At 40.5% G+C, this 19,643-nt stretch overlaps 1 protein-coding gene across 5 annotated transcripts in view; it reads left to right on the forward strand.

The window, feature by feature from the left end:
• The window catches only part of CUX2 (cut like homeobox 2), a 711,333-nt gene that overhangs the window by 594,022 nt on the left and 97,668 nt on the right, over positions 1-19,643 (forward strand). For 4 of the 5 annotated variants that reach the window (XM_082244161.1, XM_082244162.1, XM_082244165.1 and 1 more), the window contains 2 exons: positions 1,646-1,722; positions 4,107-4,173. In XM_082244161.1, coding sequence (XP_082100287.1) covers positions 1,646-1,722; positions 4,107-4,173 — 144 coding nt within the window. Of the gene's footprint in view, positions 1-1,645; positions 1,723-4,106; positions 4,174-4,287; positions 4,383-19,643 lie in introns of those variants that run through there. The other variant, XM_082244164.1, reaches the window with a different exon arrangement.

A 19,643-nucleotide genomic window follows, 5' to 3' on the forward strand; every position in this document is an offset into this window, starting at 1 on the left:
AGAATGTAATAGAGGTAGTTCCCCAAACCCTCAGGTCACCACCCCATCTCTAATGTGATGTGGAGTAGGCAGGGTCCATCCTACCTAATGCACCCCCTCTGGGATCAAACTGTGCTGGGAGGTAGACAACTTCATGTACTCAAAGAGCTATTCAGGTAGAGGTTTTAGCAGTTGTGTGCCTTTGTTCGCCATAAACTCCAAGATGTTTCAAATTTAGTGACCTCACCATCTCTATAGGCTAGAATTTGTTCCCAGTCTTGAATTTAATTTACCAACGCTTTAACCTCCCCAATATTAGGTACAGTAGGGGATTTCCAATGCCTCATGATTATGGTCCTCGCAGCCATAATTATGTGAATTGATATTGGGCGTATTTGGGTGGGAAGATTAGAAATGTTTATGCTCAAGATAGCTTGTTCTATGTTGAGTTTACATCTCACTCCTGTAACGTTAGATATTAGTAAAAACAAAGAAGTCCAAAAACTGTGCAGGTAAGAGCAGGACCATAGCATATGTATTTGAGTGCCTACATGGCCACACTGCCTCCAACATAAATTGGAGTTACCGTTAGTGAATTTGGCTGTAATGTATGGTGTAAGGTACCAACGCAGATTCATTTTTTGAGCTATTTCCCAATAGTTTGCGCATTTGGAATAATGAAAGTTAGCAGAAATTGCTCTTAACCACTGTTGGTCGGTAAAGGATTGATTGAGATCCCCCTCCCAGTTTGAAAGGGCTGAGGCTTTGTTGAAAACCATTTTTTGAATGAAGTATACGGTAAAACAGTGTGATACCTTTGGCCTTCTGTAGAGTGCCAAAAGGTTCATGCCTTCTTTGAAACCTTCATCGGTTATCCTAGCGTAGGTGAGGAATTCCAAAGTAGGTAATTTGAATTTTTGAGTTAAAGACTGAAAGGGAAGAATGTGACCTTCACCCGACACATTTCCCAGATTGTGCAATTGTAGTTCCTTCCATTTCTTAAATGTAATATCTGGGATCAGGCATGAGAACGCATCTAGAGAGATTGGGATTTCAATAGGTTCCTTCACTATCTCTCTGCATTTATTTATTGCCATGCTGATAGGATGGCTACAATTGTTGGGCTCTTATCAGGAGCAACGTCCCCTGAGATAGTGGATGCTATCAGAATTGATTCAAAAGATTTTGGGTGCAACAGACCTTGTTCTAGGTTGCTCCAATGTTTCCCATGTGCTGGGGATAGCCAAGAGCGCAGTTGGTCTAGAAGTGAAGCCATATAGTAATCCTTCCAATGTGGAACTCCCATACCGCCAACTAGTCTGTGTTCATATAAGACTTTTTGAGAGCATCTCTCACCTTACCATCTAACCATACGAATTTGGACAGTGTGAAAAAAATGATGAAAGGATAGGTATGGGGAGTGTCCTAAAATAATATAATCATTTAGGTAATAATAGCATCTTATATGCCACCAATTTCCCCCAAAAAAGATAAATAGTATTTCCTGATAGTCTAGACATTTCTTGTTGAAATTTAGGAATTAGGTAGGAATATATACCTCTAAATCAATATTGTATGCCGTCAGTTCGATTACCCATAGATTTTTATGCACGTATAGTGTGAAAGAGGCCATAACAGTCTCAGATTTAATTTTCTATTTCCACAGAGGGTTACAGGAAGCACAGATCACTTTGGCTGTCAGACTTGGTGAAGCTGAGGAAAAGATCAAAGTTCTTCATTCAGGTAAGTGTGAAATATGTTACTGTTCAATATAACAAAGTAAGTAGCAACTTACTGTGAAATAAAGGCCAAAATCCCAATAATTAACAATAATCAAAAAAACAAAAAAGAAAAAGGTGGGATTTTCAAGGCCAATAAAGGCGGGATGGTCACAAATGCAACAATGTTTAAATAAAATTACTTTTATTAGAACATAAGAGTAAAAAAGATATATGTATGCATACAAAATTTTTACATAAAACAACTGTATTACCTAAGGAATCATCGTTTCAAAGTACCAAAATGGCAACAATTATGTCTCATAGCGGATATAGTCTGTAAGTCCTCAAAGAGCGTTTCGCCAGAGGCTTCTTCAGGGCCAGAGAGACATTCTTCCCATAAAGTCATGCACCAGGCATACCATCTCCCGGGGCAGGCGTTGGGACCATATGAGGAGAGAGCGGCCACACTCATGTGTTCAGATATGTATAACACAATGTAGATAATACGTTTAATATCGCCGGCTAGGAGGGGTATAGGTATCCAATTCTATTGAACTGATCACCCAGCAGAACAGTTTATCATACCAGTATATCTGGCAACTCACTAGGGAGACTCCCTCCACCCAAGTAAAGGGCAATACCTGTGACCTGGTGACTGTGTTTGAATTAATAAGACCCTTCCATAGGATCCCAATATCAGCACACTATGAACCAGCAGTATACGGTCCCTCAAGACCAAAGCCACTGCATTTAGCCTTGACGATAAATTACTCCGTGCGTGGCCGCTCCTGTGTACAATATAACACTTCTCGAAGGTCATTAAAACCTTGGATGCCCAGGTCAAATAAGGCAGTATCAGCCTCCATCTATAAATTTGACAATAATTCTATGACTAATTTGCATACCTACATTTTATAATTTTTTAAGATGATATAAGGCTATACTGTTTAAATAAAACAATATAAAATGTTACAAAACAAATTTTTTTCTTTTGTTTTCATTAATTTATTTATTTAGAATCATACAGCAATGCAATTACAGCAATAAACATATAGCACTGCAGATAAACACAATGTTCGTGTGCAAGCTGAATGCAATGTGATTACGCAATAGCTGCCTCTGTGATCATTGATCATCATGCTGGATCATCAGTGGTGGTCCCAGCTATCAGCGACAGCCAGGATTTGGAGATACCAGCTGCAATGTTGGTTGGGGGCTCTGAAAGGGGAAAATAGAGTGGCCCTGAACTGCCTCTTCTAGGGTCCCCCGCCGGTGCTCTCGTCTCCTTTTTTGTGTATGCCCCAATAGCAAGCCATTTGTCATGGGGGTCTGCTTCCGAGCAGAGCTGTGTGCGTCCATAGTCACACATGCCGTGGCTCCGCCTCACACCCTTCTCCCACAGGATTTGATTGACAACAGCAGGAGCCAATAGCTTCTGCTGCTGTCTCTATGTCCCGTGAGGAGAGGAAGAGAGACCAGAACTGCTGCTGGTGGGCACAGCGCTATATCAAGATAGATAATTATTTTATGGAGACAGTAGGATGATACAACTACTGGGACATTTTTTACCTTAATTCAGGGAATGCATTAGGGTAAAAAATGTCTTGCCTTTAGAACCACTTTAATGACATAGCTCCAGGATGGGGCATCATGCTGGTGAATGTTTACATACATATAGTGAGCAGTTAACGTCACTACACGGCATAGAGTCTGGCATTAAAATACTATAAAGTAAGTCCAGAGTACTGTATTTTTTTTTTTTTTTTTTTTGCTTATGGTCTATTTAATATTTATTTTTAAAGGTAAAACTACCTAAAACAAGGGTTTACTACTTTACACTTTATACCATACAGTATATGGGGTGAGTTGCATACCTATATGACATCTGGAGCAGACTTTTTTTTGCACTCCCTCCTCTATATGTCAAAATTATTATTAGCAATAAATTAAATGAAAAATAAATAAATAAAATACATAAATAATATGTTGAATGCAATGGTGCATAAAAACTGAGCGACAATGGTACATCATGGAAGTAGGAATAAAGGGCAGTATAAACTCTCCACATTGTGCATATGACACAGATATCTCAAACATAATTTACCTGCTATAGTGATTTTTACACAGCTGTGTTTCATAGACAACAATGCTTTTATGTTCAGATAATTTTCGGCACTATATAACCTAAAAAAAAATGTTATCTTTAGTAATGTTTTATAATCCTTTTCTGTTTCCCATTATTATCTTAGAATGTTGTACTCCTAATAAAAATAAAGTTATTTTTTTTTTTATTCTAATTACTTTTGAAGCAGATGTTTGAGATTCCACCAGGGTATTAATTAATTTCTTCCCTAATGGTAAGAAAATGGCAGTTTTTATCCAGTGTCTTCTGGTCTTGTCATACAGCACTGAAAACAACGCAGAGGGAGCTTCTGGACCTACGGTGCCAGTATGATAAAAAGACAGCATCTAAGTAAGTTTTGTGTTGTGTTTGTATATTGTGTTTTTTTTTTTTTTGGCTTGTGCTTTTATGCAAAAAAAACCTACCTTTCTGTTTATCATCAGCTTGAAGTATTTAACAGGCAACCTCTCAGAAAGCTGTATTCTTCAGAGAGAGGCAGGTGGACAAGTGATAGGAATGACCTAGTTCAATTTTACTGTATGAATCTGTCCTAGTAAAAGGTCAGTGGTGCTTACTTGGTATTTTTATACTCATTTTGACGAGAAGAGGATTGGGAGATGAGGTCAGCAGTTTGTGGTACACATGTATGCTGATTTAAAAATGCTTTGTCCTAATAATTGAATTTTGCCCAGGTTTGATAGGAATACATAAATGTCCATTTCGTCAGATATAAAATTAAATGTTTTCAATAAAGCCAACCATATGTGGTGTATTCTTTGTCAGGCACTTTCAGCACTCCAGCTATGGTGAAACTACAAATCCCATCATGTGTCTGCCTCTGGGGGTCATTCCTGTGCATGGCAGTTTTGCAATGCCTCTTAGGACTTGGTGTTCAACAACAGCTAGAATGGTTAAAGGGGCACAAAATGTGGACCCCACACACATGGGACAGTGGCTGCCATAAATAATAGATTTTATGTTCTTTTAAAAAAAAAAATTTGGTGACTGCCCCTTCAGGAAATTGGCTTACCTGTCAAATGGATTGTGGTGGGAAGGCCAGAGTTACACATGCCCGTTCGAGAATCTTCCATGGCGTATGACATATATAAAGGACTTTGCCACTAGCCTTTTTGCATCAGACTGGCGAGATCTTATCCCTCTCACTCTTTGTTGCAGACAACTTACGTGGTATGTCACCTTTGAATCAGGAGGGGACTTCTGGTTATGATTCATTTGAATATTTTATTTGCGTTCTTATGACTAAGTGTAATGTGTTTTGAAATTATTATATTGCAGTATACAGTTGTTGTTTTTTTAAGATAAATATTTGTTTCATTTTTTAAGTAGACACTCCTTCTTCCAGGTGGACATCATATGACTTCCCCCCGTTCACACCACTCATGAGCGTGGTGACCGGTGATGAGCCGTGTCCTTCAGACACAGCGCATTACCAATCACGTTAAAGAGCCAATGACATTGGCTAATTTCCATGTGATCAGTGTCCAATCACAGCTGATCCCATGTAAGCAGATGTCAGTTATTGGCATTTCCTTTCCTCAGCACTGTCACTGTGTGAGGAGAGGAAAGCTGATTAATGGCTTTCCTGTGACAGCAGACATTTACACTGATAATCAGGGCACTAATCAGCAGTGCCCTAATTATCAGTGCTGCCCCATCAGTGCCAATCAATGTCCAATACTGCAGCACATCAGTCCTGCCTATCAGAGCCCATCAGTGCCGCCTTATCAGTGCAGCCTCACCAGTACCTGTTCTTCAGTGCAGCTTATCAGTGCTACCTCATTAGTGGTCATCAGTGCCGCTTCATCGGTGGCCTACAGTGCCATTAGGGGACCCCTACTGGCGCAGTCGTAACGCGCAAGCGTATGACGCTACGCGTATAGGGGGCGGAGACCACGACGGTTGAGCGGCTACTACCCAGCACAGCTCCTCAGAGCTCATTTGAAACCATCTGTACGGTCAGCACAAGCCAGATTGTGCTACATATGTGAGTGGATTTTTATCATTCTTCAATAAAAGGGTTATTGGTAGCAGTGAGCACTTAGATCTTGTGTATCTTTTACATATCTCTCCTGCATACGGAGCCCATGAGAGTACCAGCCCAGCAAACGGTATCCATAGATCTGAATGTACCCATATTGAGGATTTACTGCTTCTTTATCATCTCATTGAGGTGAGAGGCCATCTTGTGGCTAGATGGTGGTGGTGTTTTTGAGCACTCTTTAGTATTGAGACACCTATCAAGCACCTTTATATTTGCCTCACATTTGGATACTTTGTGGATTGGACTTTCCTTCTTATTGCACTTTAATTGTGGAATGCATTTTATGGACACTTTCTATATGCACCTTTAAGATAGATTGTATATCTTATCTTTCATCAAGCACATTGTCACTTTATTGATTTTATATAGCGCTGTATTTTTTACTATTTTTGGTCCATCTTACTTCCGTCAGTGAGGAAGTTTTATATAGCTGCTGTATATTGTTCATTTGCACAGTTTTGCTAAATTTGCACCTCTTTACTTATTTTGAATTGTGTAATAGCACTGTGTCACTTTATAATATGAATTGCGCTGATAATTTACTTTTACACATAGGCCTACAGTGCCGCCCCATCAGTGCAGCCTCATCAGTGCCCATTAATGCAGCCTATTACTAATTACTAATTTGCTAAATGTTATAACAGAAATTAAGAAAATCGTTTTTTTTGTTTGTTTTTTTATAATTTTCAGTCTTTTTTCGTTTGTTTAGCAAAAAATAAAAAACCCAGTGGTAATTAAATACCACCAAAAGAAAGCTCTGTCTCAAAACAATGATACAGATTTAATTTGGGTACAGTGTTGCATGACCGTGCAATTGTCATTCAAAGTGTGACAGCGCTGAAAGCTAAAAATTGGCCTGGGCAGGAAGGGGGTGAAATTGCCCAGTAGGCAAGTGGTTAAACCAATAATGGTGCTGCAGCCATTTTTATACCATTAAGACTTTGTATGTTGTTTTATTTAATACTTATTTGTTCACTAATATTTAAATGTATAATTTATGAAATGAAAGTGCAGCTATCTGTCCCATGCTAAAGGCTGCATATCTCTTTTCTATGTTATCAGTGTATGTGTTTCAAAATAGCTGCAGATACTTTATCAGTCAATGTCCCTGCAGGCTTCTTAAAAAACAAAATAGGACTGTGAATCTATAGCTTTTAAGAGACAGGAGAGGGGTTTTGCAAAGGGCTGAATGGGGAATCCAAATGTACAACATGATTTTGACGTTAAATACCGGGGTTATGGCTGCAGCTAGATGCCATAAACCTAGTATCATTGTTTCCCTTAGGCGGCCAGCTTTCCAATAGAAGTGATCTTAGTGGCAAATTCCCCACAGGATCACTTTTAGAAATGGCTGCCCCCCCCCCCCCCATCCTGCCGCTTTTCAGTGGTTCCCGGGCTAACTTTACTAATCGTTGAGTCGGCAGGGCTTTTGCATAAAGATGAGTGATGACAAGATGACCACTGCTCATCTCTATGTCCCTGAAGAACCAGAGCGACGTTAACATCACTTCATGTTCTCAAGCCATGTAAACATGTTTTTTTTTTTTTTTTCTTAAAACAAAAGATTTTAAAAAAATATTTAGCTTTTAAGGGTAGAGGAGAGATTTGGGTCTTTTAGACCCCAGATCTATCCATAAAGAGGACCTGTCATGATCTGTTGTTATCGCAAGGGACGTTTACATTCCTTGAGATAGCATTAAAAGTGATCAAAGTGATAAAGGGACAGTGTAAAAATTAAAAAAATCGAATAAAATAAATAAAATAAAAATTGTTTTTTAAAGCGCCCTCGTCCCCACATGCTTGCGCAATGTAGTGAACGCATATGTATGTAAACTGTGTTTGCACTACACATGTGAGGTATCACTGGGAATGTCCAAGCCAGAGCCATATTTCTGGTACTAGACCTCCCGTGTAACTCTCAGCTGGTAACCTGTTTACATTTTCAAAACGCTGCTTATGGTTAAGTACCATAGTTTGGCGCTACTCCATGAGCGTGCACAATTTTAAAGCATGCCAGGTATCTATTTACTCAGCGTAACATCATCTTTCATATCATAAAAAAATGGGGTATATATTTATGTTTTTTTCTTTGAAATTTATTCAAGTGTATTTTTCCCCCCAAAGATTGCGTTTTTAAAAAACTGCTGCGCAAAAACTGTGTGACATACAAAATTTAAACCGCCACCATTTTTTTCTTCAGGGTCTCTGCAAAAAAAATATATAATGTTTCGGGGTTCTATGCAATTGTCTAGCAAAAATATACGAATTTAAATTTGTAAACAACAAATGTCAGAAAAAGGCTTGGTCCTTAAGTGGTTAAAACATAAATAAATTGCATAAGGTTATTTTGTGCAGCCTGAAGAAATATTGGCAAGTAAAGAATTTTGACCTAAAGTGCAGTTATGCTTTAAAGTTGAACTCCAGGCAAATACCAACTTTATACAATTAAGGTAATTTTTTATATCTGTTTTGATATTAGCCTCTTGTAATTCGCTGCACAGCAGAACCCCAGAGACTAGTAGAGGAAGGATCAGTACTCTGAGACAATCAGCCGTATACACATGTGCTGACATGCTGACAGGAGGAAAAAGATGACCTCATTTGTCTGCTGCTGCTCCTTCATTGTCATAGCAAAGGCCGAGCGCAGTAAGGTAAACAGGCTGTACTAGTAAACTGCAGGAGAGAAAAATGCAAAAAAATGTATACATTTTGCTTTCTGGCATGCTAATTACAGCATCAAATGTGTCAGAAAGTTAGCGTTGACTTTTTTCAAGAACTCAAGGATAATTTAGTGGATAGAGCGGGATATGGTGAGCACTAAAACGTAAACCTTAAAGGGTTAAGTTTTTTGGTAAAGGTGAACTAATACTTAAAAGTGGTAGTAAAAAAAAGAAATTGGACCTTGGACAGTTTAAGTCCTACTACCGCTCAGGATAATTGTTTATTATATTTCTAAACATAAGTATGGTATTTTACAAGGTTAGTTAACCATGAATGCTATAAATATTTTGCCATCCTTATAATGGGTTGCTGGAATATGTAGGGCTAAAAAAGATTCAGTAATCTGTTTAAACTCATAAATTTCCAAGCTGCTTTAAAAAAAAATGTGTAACCTAAAGTGATGCATAAGTGCCGGTTCACACTAACGCGGCATGACTTCGGGGGCGACCTGTGAAGTCACGTGCACCGCGACTTCGGCGCAACTTGCACGGACTTCATATAATGAATGTCTATGCAAGTTGCTCCGATGTCGCCCTGAAGTAGTACAGGAACCTTTTTCTAAGTCGGAGCGACTTGAGTCGCTCCTATTAGAATGGTTCCCGTAGCACACAATGGACCGCGACTTGTCAGGCTGACTAGTCGCCTGACAAGTCGCGGTAGTGTGAATGGAGTCTTAAGGTTGTATTTTCTATTTTTAAATAACAAACATATTATATTTACCTGCTCTGTGCAATGCTTTTGCACAGAGAAGCCCCGATCCTCTTCTTTTTGGGTTTCCTGCCGGTGGTCCTGGCCCCTCCCCCCTGCCGAGTGCCCCAATAGCAATCGTGTTGCTATGAGGGGAACTCTCGCTCCCAAGGTGCGCTCCTGTGAGTGGACATTGGGGTTTATTTACTAAAGGCAAATCCACTGTGCACTACATTTGCACTGCAAGTGCAGGCACTGTAGATCTGAGGGGGACATGCAAGAAAAATGATTGAATGATAGAAATCAGCAGAGCTTCCCCTCATTTCAGATATTCCTCTTAGATATACAGCGACTGCACTTCCAAGTGTACATCCGAATGCACTTGCAGCGCACCATAAACTCCATTGTCCATTGACGCACAGAGTGTCTTGGATCCGCCCCCCTGCTTTCTCCTCATTGGCTCACCGGCCAATGGCTCCTGCTGCTGTGTGAGCCAACGAGGAAAGAGAGACCCAGGAGAGCCACTGCACTCAAGCACAGAGATGAGCAGGGATCTGTGCCCAGAAGGTTTTTTTTTACCCAGGGCCAGCCTTTGGAGTGTGCAAGCTGTGCGGGCGCACAGGGTGCCATGGGCAACAGGGGCGCCGTGCAGCCATCACAGCTTGCAGTCAGTTACTCACAGGACGAGACTCGTCTGACGAGTCACAGCAGGCACTGCCAGGGCAAGTCCCCCTGCCCTGGGGCTGGCTGTAAATCAACGCAGCATCACGGCACCGGCAACTGAAAAACAAATGTCCGCTGCTGGCCCGACAGGCCGCTCGGGAAAGCCGTACACTTTTAGCTATTCTCGGGCAGACGGTGCATGTGCGGTGACGTGTTGGCGCTGGGCGGCGCAATTTTTAAATGCAAATCCAAGGCGTCTCACCAAACAGTAAGTGAGACCCCCTCCGCAGCCCCTGCATCTCCTCAGGAGATGCAGTGCTGCGGGCATGGTACAGGAGATTCTCCAGGAGAGAATCATTCAGATATCATTTGTTTCTGCCAGCGATTCCCTTCACCGTAAGAACAATCATAGTGGCAGTTCAGTCGCTTGATTCTTCTTACAGGTGGTGGGAGTATATTTTCTTCCTCTTTGTGTATGTTTAGGTGACCAGGGGGACCAGGGGTGAGGATGGGGGGGGGGACGCCACAAAGTTAGCTCGCACAGGGCGCCTTAACACCTAAGGCCGGCCCTGTTTTTACCTTAATGCACAGAATGCATTAAAATAAAAAAACCTGTCTATAGAACCATTTTAATCCTAACTAAAACTGTATTATAGTTTTTAGGTCACCCAGTTGCCCTAGTCTGTTTGCAGATAGCACTGCTTGAGCTGCTTGGCTCTTCACATGCAGTAATAATGATCATCAGAATGTGAAAACGTTTTTTTTTTTATCATGAGGTTCAAAAAGGCACTAAATTACGCTGCAGGTAAAAAAGGAGTATGATAAAAGTCTCTGGCTCCTACTAGACTACACATTTGAAAATGTTGTCTTTCAGATTTTTCTGCATCTTCCTATACATATATCCATTTTTGTTTTTTAGCTGATCTGTGCCATGAATATTAATAGCTGAATAAACCCCACTGATGTTAATCACACTCTCAATTTCAAGTGTAAAAAGATATATGTAAAGTGCTTGCTTCCAAAAACAATCCCTGGGATGATTAAGCTGTGAAGCAGGGAATCCTATAAGATCAAGCTGTGATGTGGTGCTGGCATGTCTCCTAGTGTCTGTGTCTAAGAACCTGGCAGCCGTGTCTGTCTGAATGGAATTCTGACATGGCAAATGATCCAGTCTGTCTTACTGTCCGAAGGAGCCAGACCCAGGGTCACTTGGATTCACATTAGACCTAATAATGTTTGATAGATTGTTCCCTCAGCAGTTACACACAGTATGGCTCTGGCGGCACTGCTGCTGAAATAGTAATAAATATTAGTAGAGTGTTTCTGTATTGGGAAGATTGCAGAGAAGTTTTAACTACACAGTGGATTTATCCAAATAATAGTCATTGTTAACATTATCAGTTCTCTGCAGCTAGAAGTCACAGAAAGCATTGGTGGGTGCAATAAGCATTTCAACGTGTAAACAATATTTTTGCCATTTGTGTGGTTTCCCTCCTATTACCCTCTGTAAATGTAAGTGTGGCTCAGGTTGCTGACACAGCATTCTGAACCACAGCAAACATGGTTGACCTCTTTTCGTGAGGCTGGGATAGAAGCAAAGGATTCTGGGAATTTAGGGCTGTTGCCTTTTGATCACAGGGAGAACAGTATGTGCTGCCTTTCTCAGGATTACTTTCTGAATAAGTATAGTGGCAAGAGGAAAGAAATATTTCTCAAACAACAGCAATTTAGAAACTTTTTACAGTGGCCTAGAGTTATTACTGGGTGCAGAATAATCAACGCACAAGTAAAAGTTTTCTAGTAGAGGCAGGTAGGGTTCAGTATCAGAGGTTATTAAGGTTAAGATGCTGGTATTTTCATAGTCACTATGAATAGGTCAACTTAGTTTTAAGAGTTTAGGAAGTTTAAGAAGTTTAGGGAAGGATTAACATGTGTAATAAAGTTTAAATCTGTGAAATCTGGCTACTAGACATGTGCAATTTATTTCGTAACTAATCAAACTTCGGACAAATTTTTAAACTTTGGGACATTCGGGTAAATCCGAATGTCTGCAGGAAAAAAAAAAAACGAATTTCAACCAATACAAAAGAAATTGTAACCAAAAGAACTAATTAATTTGGCATGGTTCGTAAATTCGTTAAAGGTCTAAAGAAACAGCAGGTTGACTGGGAGTAAATCTTACAGCCAATCAGCTGATTCATTTTGTGCTGGAGGTTGGATTACTAATACTGGCAAAGTGCATTCCTGAGAAATTAGTGTTGTATTTGAACAGAGAAGACGAGTTTTGAAAAGTAGCAGAAGAGATATTGTGTGTGGGTATGTGCTAATAGTTTCAAGCTCTAAACATGAGGTTCCTCCTGGTACCAGCAGCGCATCCACTGGCAAAGTGCATTCCTGAGAAGGGTGTTATATTGCATTTGAGCAGAGGAGATGAGTTTTGAGAAGCAGCAGAAGAGACATTGTCATTGTGTATGTGTGTTAATGGTTTCAATAAACAAACAACTTTCAGAATTACGATTTTTAATCACAAACATATATACATAAACAACAAATTATTTGAAAATGAAACAATAAAACTAATCAATTCTTTATAACAAATATATATACAGAAAAAACAAATTATCCTAAAACAAATTAATGTAACGTAACGAATATAAAAGAACTAAATTACGTATTTTACGAATGAAAATGAAACAACATTTTCCACCATGCACAACTCTACTGGCTACTCCCCTTCTTTAAAGTAAACCTGACACAATATTCAGCAATGGAAACTGGATAAATTGGTACAAAAATACATACGTGGAAATTGAGGCAAACAGCTAAATACATAATTATAATACATAAAATGTGTGACTGAACAGGTTAATTGCCAAAATAATCTCTCCCTATCTAGTCCTGAGATTTCAGCCAGCCTAGTGAGCTGACATTTCTCCCAGTCTGTGATTGGACTGTGAAGAAGAAGCCCCAAGTACTGCCTCTCGCTCTCGAAGTCTGAGTGCTGTGGTACAAGGTCATTACAAGAGTCTGATAATATGTCAAATTCAGATGTTTAAACCTGAATTTAACATAATAACAGATATAATTTTTAATAAAAACATAACAGAATTTTTTGATATAGCTGGCTGAAATCCAGTTTTAAGAAAAAGGCATATAAAAATTATCAATAGATCTTAGAAGAAAATAAAGACGAATAGATAGAAGCTAAAGTAATATGCTAATTACAACTTTTCCTTAACCCCACTCTTTTCTCCTACCTCCTTAATGAGGTGTTTCATCACATATAACAACACATAAGGGGACAAGACTAATCTCTACTTTTAAAGGAAAAGTTAGGATTTACATCCCGCTGCCTTTATGAATGTATCTACTCATCACTTTGACATGCCCTTTTCACTACATTTTTTTCATCAGTTTCCAATGCCCAAGTTTGTGAGAGGTTTAGTTTAAAAAGAGGGTATAGTGTATATCTAGTGAGCATATAATTTGAGTCAATGTTAGTGTTTTGGTGAAGTTTATGCCAATTCACATTTTAAATGGTTGCTCTTCCATATTTCTATTATTGTATTAAATAAGGAGATTTGTAGATTTATCTCTCAAGTTACCTTTATATGTGACTGACACTCACATTTCTTGCTTAAAGAGGAACTTCATCCATGGTTGTAACAAATTAGATCAGTTGCGCCAAAGAAACATATACTTTCTAGCCCATGGGCTTTCTTCACCAAAGCTCATTCTTCTTTGTGCTGTGGATCCCTGCCACTGGATGACTGGAAAGCCAGATTCAGCGGCTGCAGAAAAAAAATACAGCCGATGGCTATTGGTTCTAGTAAATGACACCCTCCCCTCCTCTCCTCTCTTTGTTCTGCCTGGGTCTCCCTTGTCCTTCCCCCCCCCCCCCCCATGAAAAACTGCTGGCTGCTCCTTCTCACCTCCCTGCCAGCTGCTGAGGTATGTCAGGATGGATAGTGGGAGAAGGGGCTGGTAGATATGTAATTTAATGGCCCTTCCTTTTCTGAATCAACAGTGTGAGTGATCGATACTGATCACCCACTCTGTTCACTAATAACGGAAGCATAGTAAACCACAGTGCAGCTGAGACTGTAGAGAAAGGAATTGAAGAGTCTGTGTCCTCAATTCCTTTCTCTCTCCCAAAACTGAGACATCAACATTACACCACCGATATTTCACTCCTAAAAAACTGTAAAAAGAAAATTAAAAATTAATATTGTAAAAAATAAAAAAATAACTTCTCTCACCATCATCTGCCATACTGACACCGTCCTCTGCCCTACTGACACCGTCCACTGCCCCACTGACACCATTCACTGCTCTAATGACTGACACATTCCACTGTTCTACTGACACCATCCACTGACACCATTCACTGCTCTAATGACTGACACATTCCACTGTTCTACTGACACCATCCACTGACACCATTCACTGCTCTAATGACTGACACAATCCACTGTTCTACTGAAACCGTGCACTGCCCCACTGACATCATTCACTGCTCTAATGACTGACACAATCCACTGCTCTACTGATGCCATCTACTGCTCTACTGAGTGACACTGTCAACTTGTAAAGTAGGCCAAGTTCATATATTTACAGTGACATTTGTTTTAGTCATGTTAGTATATATTATCGCTACAAGAATGCTTTTGTTTTATATAAACATGCCCCTTTAAGCCCCTCCAACTGTTAACTACTTGCCTTCTGTGCACTTAAACACCCTTCCCATCCAGGCCAATTTTCAGCTTTCAGCGCTGTCACACTTTGAATGACAATTGCGCGGTCATGCTACACTGTACCCATTTGAAATTTTTATCATTTTTTTCACACAAATAGAGCTTTCTTTTGGTGGTATTTAATCATCTCTGGGTTTTTTATTTTTTACAAAAAAAAAGAATAAAGACAAAAAATTTTGAAAAAAAAAAAAAGTTTTTCTTATTTTCTGCGAGTAAATTTTGATAATAAATTTTTCTCCTTCACTGATGTGCGCTGATGAGGCGGCACTGATGGGCACTGATAGGCTGCACTGATGGGCACTGATGAGGTGGCACTTATGGGCACTGATGAGGTGGCACTTATGGGCACTGATGAGGAGGTACTAATATGCCGCACTGATGAGCACTGATAGGCGGCACTGATAGGCGGCACTGAGAGTCGGCACTGAGAGTCGGCACTGATAGGCGGCACTGCTGGGCACTGATAGGTGGCACTGCTGGGCACTGAGAGGTGGCACTGCTGGGCACTGACAGGTGGCACTGCTGGGCACTGAGAGGCGGCACTGAGAGGCGGCACTGACGGGCGGCACTGATGGGCACTGATAGGCGGCACTGATGGGCACTGGCGGATGGCACTGGACACTGACAGGTGGCACTGATGAGCGGCACTGATGGGCAGCACCATCAGTGCCCACACTCAGTGCCCATAGTGCTGCCAGTCAGTGCTCATCAGTGCCTAGATGAGCAGGCACTGATGGGCACTGACTAGCAGCACTATGGGCACTGATTGTGGGCATTGATGGGGGGCACTGATGGCGGGCACTGATGGGGGGGCACTGTGTGTGTGTTTTTACCTTGTGTAATCAGGGCACTGGTGATCGGTGCCCTGATTACATTCTCCTGTGTCCCCGGCGCTGTGAGGCTCCCCCTCCTTCCTCACACTGCAGGCTCCGTGTGAGGAAGGAGCGCCGGCGATGAGAGATGATCTCATATGTTTACATATGAGATCATCGCTCATTGGACGGCCAGATCACGTGGTGAATGGCCGCTGTGATTGGCCATTCACCACGATCTGTGATCGGCCTTGTCCAAGGGACACGGCCGACACAGATTTTCCCCGCAGTGCGCTTGCGGGAGCGTGCTGGGGGCATGTCACTGGGAGGCCGTTTAAAAAACGGCCTCCCGAAAATTCGAGTCCGCGCTGCAGCCGTATATAGGCTGTAGCGCGGATGGGTAGTGGTTAATGCAGTTTGGCCACAGCCATTTTTAATGGGGTGTGCTATGCGTGCAACATTACTGCTCTCCTTAGGGCACCCAAAGTTGTCCCAGGTCTTTTACAATCCTAGAGTAAATGCTACAATAAAAATAAAAATTGGCTTGAAGAAAAGGTAGCAACCCTAGCCACCATGTCAGAAGAAAGCAGCAGCGCTGTATATGCAAATTTCAAGCCTTGCTAAGGCGGGATTGGAGGGGCGCCACCAGGAAGGAAGAAGAGCACACAGAAGCAGGCTAGATTACTCTCTCAGTCAGGAGGGTGAATTAAACCTTTGCCCTGGGTGAAAGAATGTCATTGTCGGCTGTCCCTCTTCTACACTGAAGCCGGGGTGGGACTCGATCATGTGATTGGATCAAAGCAACTGCATAGTATGTAAGTATAGAAATCTTTCCTTTTACAGGGTAGATAAAATAGTATTATTATATATGGGGTGGGAGTAGATTTTACCTTAGTTAGGTTTTGACTCTAATTACACTTCAAATCTGCAGGGAAAACAAAGAACCTAATCTGCCTGCCGCAGCCCCACCAGGTGCCTACTTGTAAGGTCTGTTTTACAATTCAGTACCCCAGGTACCCCAAATATGGACGTGTACTGGTATGCACATATTGATTCAGTTTCCTGTAGTAAGGGCCTTACTAGTAGTGAGACTGGCAATCACAGTAATTAGACAACAGCCAAAGTTAACAAGTGGGAGCAGAAGGGCAAGTTCTCAACCTTCTCAAACTAGGAATTTGGTTTGATATTTGTACACTAGTACATCCTAGGATTTGGAACCTAATGTGCTGAATTGGAAAATCCATTTGATGAGCAAGAATCTTTGGGTGCCAACTATGCTAGCAGTGGCAGATTGAGTACTTGACTTTATTCTCACTTTAAAGTAGAATTATAGGCATTTTCTTCATTTTTGATAGAGTATAGTAGGGTATAATGCCTGCTTTTTTTTTTTTTTTGCTATCTGTGTCCTATTGGGGGGATTTACCTTCACCTCCTGTCCCATAGCCAAAACAGGAAGTGAGAAAATACCTGCAAATTAAAGGAATCCCTTGGCGCCCCCCAGGTCACTAGAACCAGTATCGTCATTGGAAAATTTCCCCACTATTACTTTTCTGAGGACACCATCAAATTTGGAATTTTCTTTTACATTCACTTTCATGATAATGGTAAACAGGACAAATATTATATTTACTTGTTTAGAACTTTTTTTTTGCATTTCTTCAGTTACTTACTGCTTTCTTGCCTACGCAAATGATGTCATACATCCCAGGAGTCTTCAGGAAGGGAGGAGGGTTTTTTCAGCTAAGCACGTTCTTCTGTTTGCATGCCTGAGCTAAAGGCAAATGGATTCCAGGAAGAAAAAGATTCATAAATCATCTGCCCTTATTCAAGATGGCTACAGCCAGGAATGCTAGGGGGTGATTTTTAAGGTGATTTCTCAGCAAAATAATGAATGGAGACATGGATGAATAGAGGAGTTTGCTTTGAATTTTAAAAATAAATAAATAGCGTTTTTGGTTTGTGGTGCTCGGATGCAGTGTTGTTCCGCTTTAGGCTATATATGATGGAAAAAAAACTCCAGCTTTTGGATCCTTGAAGGACTGGAGTGTTGGTGTGACAGACGTATACAGTGAAGTTCTTAAACAGAAAAATAATAATGCTTCCACCCCAGTGACCATAAAGTCAAGATGCTATACTTACAGTTAACCCAAAAAAATGCAATATATGAGATAGATACAGAATTCTGATCAAGTACATCACTATATATAAACACACTCCTTTTGTGTAAACAATCCCAACATAATACAAAAAAAATCACCAATAAATATATGCAATAAAGTGAAATAAACACAGCACCAATTAGTGCTCCATTATTACAATGTATGCATTCTACATACACCTCACATGATCCAAAAAAAATTCCAATATGGAAACAAAATAATACAAAGAGGTTGATTTACTAAAGGCAAATAGACTGTGGACTCTACAAGAGCAGTTGCTCCATGGCTTAGTAAATGAGCAGAAGCTCAGCTGACTTCCATCATCCAATCATGTGCAAGCAAAAATGCTTTTTTTTTTATTTTTCTTGCACGTAATTGGGTAATCTTTGCAAAGTAAAGCTTTACCTCATTTGCTAAGCTCTGGAGAAACTGCACTTGCAGAATGCAACTGCACTTTGCAAAGTGCACAGTCTGTTTGCCTTTTAGCAAATCAACCCTAAAGTGTCCAATTCTATATAACACAGTCTCTTCTCTGTGGAACCTATCCTGCATGCAAACCTGCAACAATCCTTGTCCTTGTGAATAATCCCTGTGTGCAAGGGTTGCCACAGATCCTCTGTGATATCCCACACCAAATGAGAGGACCTGCACTCACCAGATCTATATGCCTGTCTTTCACAAGAGAGGTATATTCACTTTATCAGCCTTAGAAGGAAATCCCCTGCTGCCTGTGTGGACTGACCACTTCATATTTCAGGAATATCAGTTACAGCATGGAAAAATAAATCCCACATGGCATAATATCACTTTAAAAAGGATATACAGAAAATCATATAATGCAGTGCTGCACCAAAGCCTTCATAGCAGGGGTCTCTTCCTGGGCCACATTGGAATGAAAAAAATACCCGATGAGCAGAAAAAGTTGGGCATGTACCTATCAGTAATAACACATTTTTTTTTTTTTTTTTAATTCTCAAGGTGCTCATCAGATATTTTGGCTCCAATTTTGCCCTTTGTGTGCTTCATCCTAGAAAAGAGTTGCTCACAAATATAGGTGCTGCCGAAAACTGATGAGCCGTGATTGTGAAGAGTGGGAGATTTTTCTTTGGGAAGATAAAACTTCTAAAAGTCCAGTAAAGAGACATTGTCAACTTTTTTTTGGCTGCATGTGTTCACTAAGTGTAAATGCATTTTTACAAAAAAAAAAACGTCATAGCCGTCTTGGACCACAGGTTGGACAACTCTGCTCAATAGTATATCAACGAAATACATTTTACAAAACAAAGTGATAGTGTGAACTTCAAATTAACAAAAAAGTTAACCTTACATATTTGAAAATCTTTATGTTATATGCATTTTATAATACAGCACATAAACTATAAAAGTGTTATATGATAGTAATAACATAAATATAAGATCAGTCAGGGCATGTTCATATGCAAAGCAAACTCCAGCCAGTCAGAGCATGGAAGCACCCAAGACCAGTCCCCTCCCACATGTGGACACAGATAGTGAAACTATCATTTTCTAGCATGGTACTGTATATTAAGCTAAGGTATATTCCTCTGTACTGTAACTATAGACAGAACTGATGCCCCATAACTTCATGTGTGTCTGAGTTGCTGACCCAATCAGCATTGTATTGGATGCATCTTCTGACAGTTTTCCAGATTTTTGACAGCTGCGTAATGCAGGTGAAATGGTGGCCTAATATGCCTCTAACACACAAGCACAGCTGTTGCTTTGGGAGGATTGTATTAAAAGAACGTCTTGACTTCATTAAATGTACATTTGCTGGTTGTTATTTTAATTGGTGTGGTGCCATCCATTTTTATGAGTTTGGAACATCCTCTGCACCCCTTTGGCTCTATCCAGTAATGGAGGCTGCCAAATCTCACAGCTGTTGGTGTGGTTTGCCAGTCTTACGAACACATGGCAACACATTTTCTCCTCACATTATGCA

This window comes from Pelophylax lessonae, assembly GCF_965119305.1.
Source record: "Pelophylax lessonae genome assembly, chromosome: 1".
In the NCBI taxonomy this organism is placed as follows: Eukaryota; Metazoa; Chordata; class Amphibia; order Anura; family Ranidae; genus Pelophylax; species Pelophylax lessonae.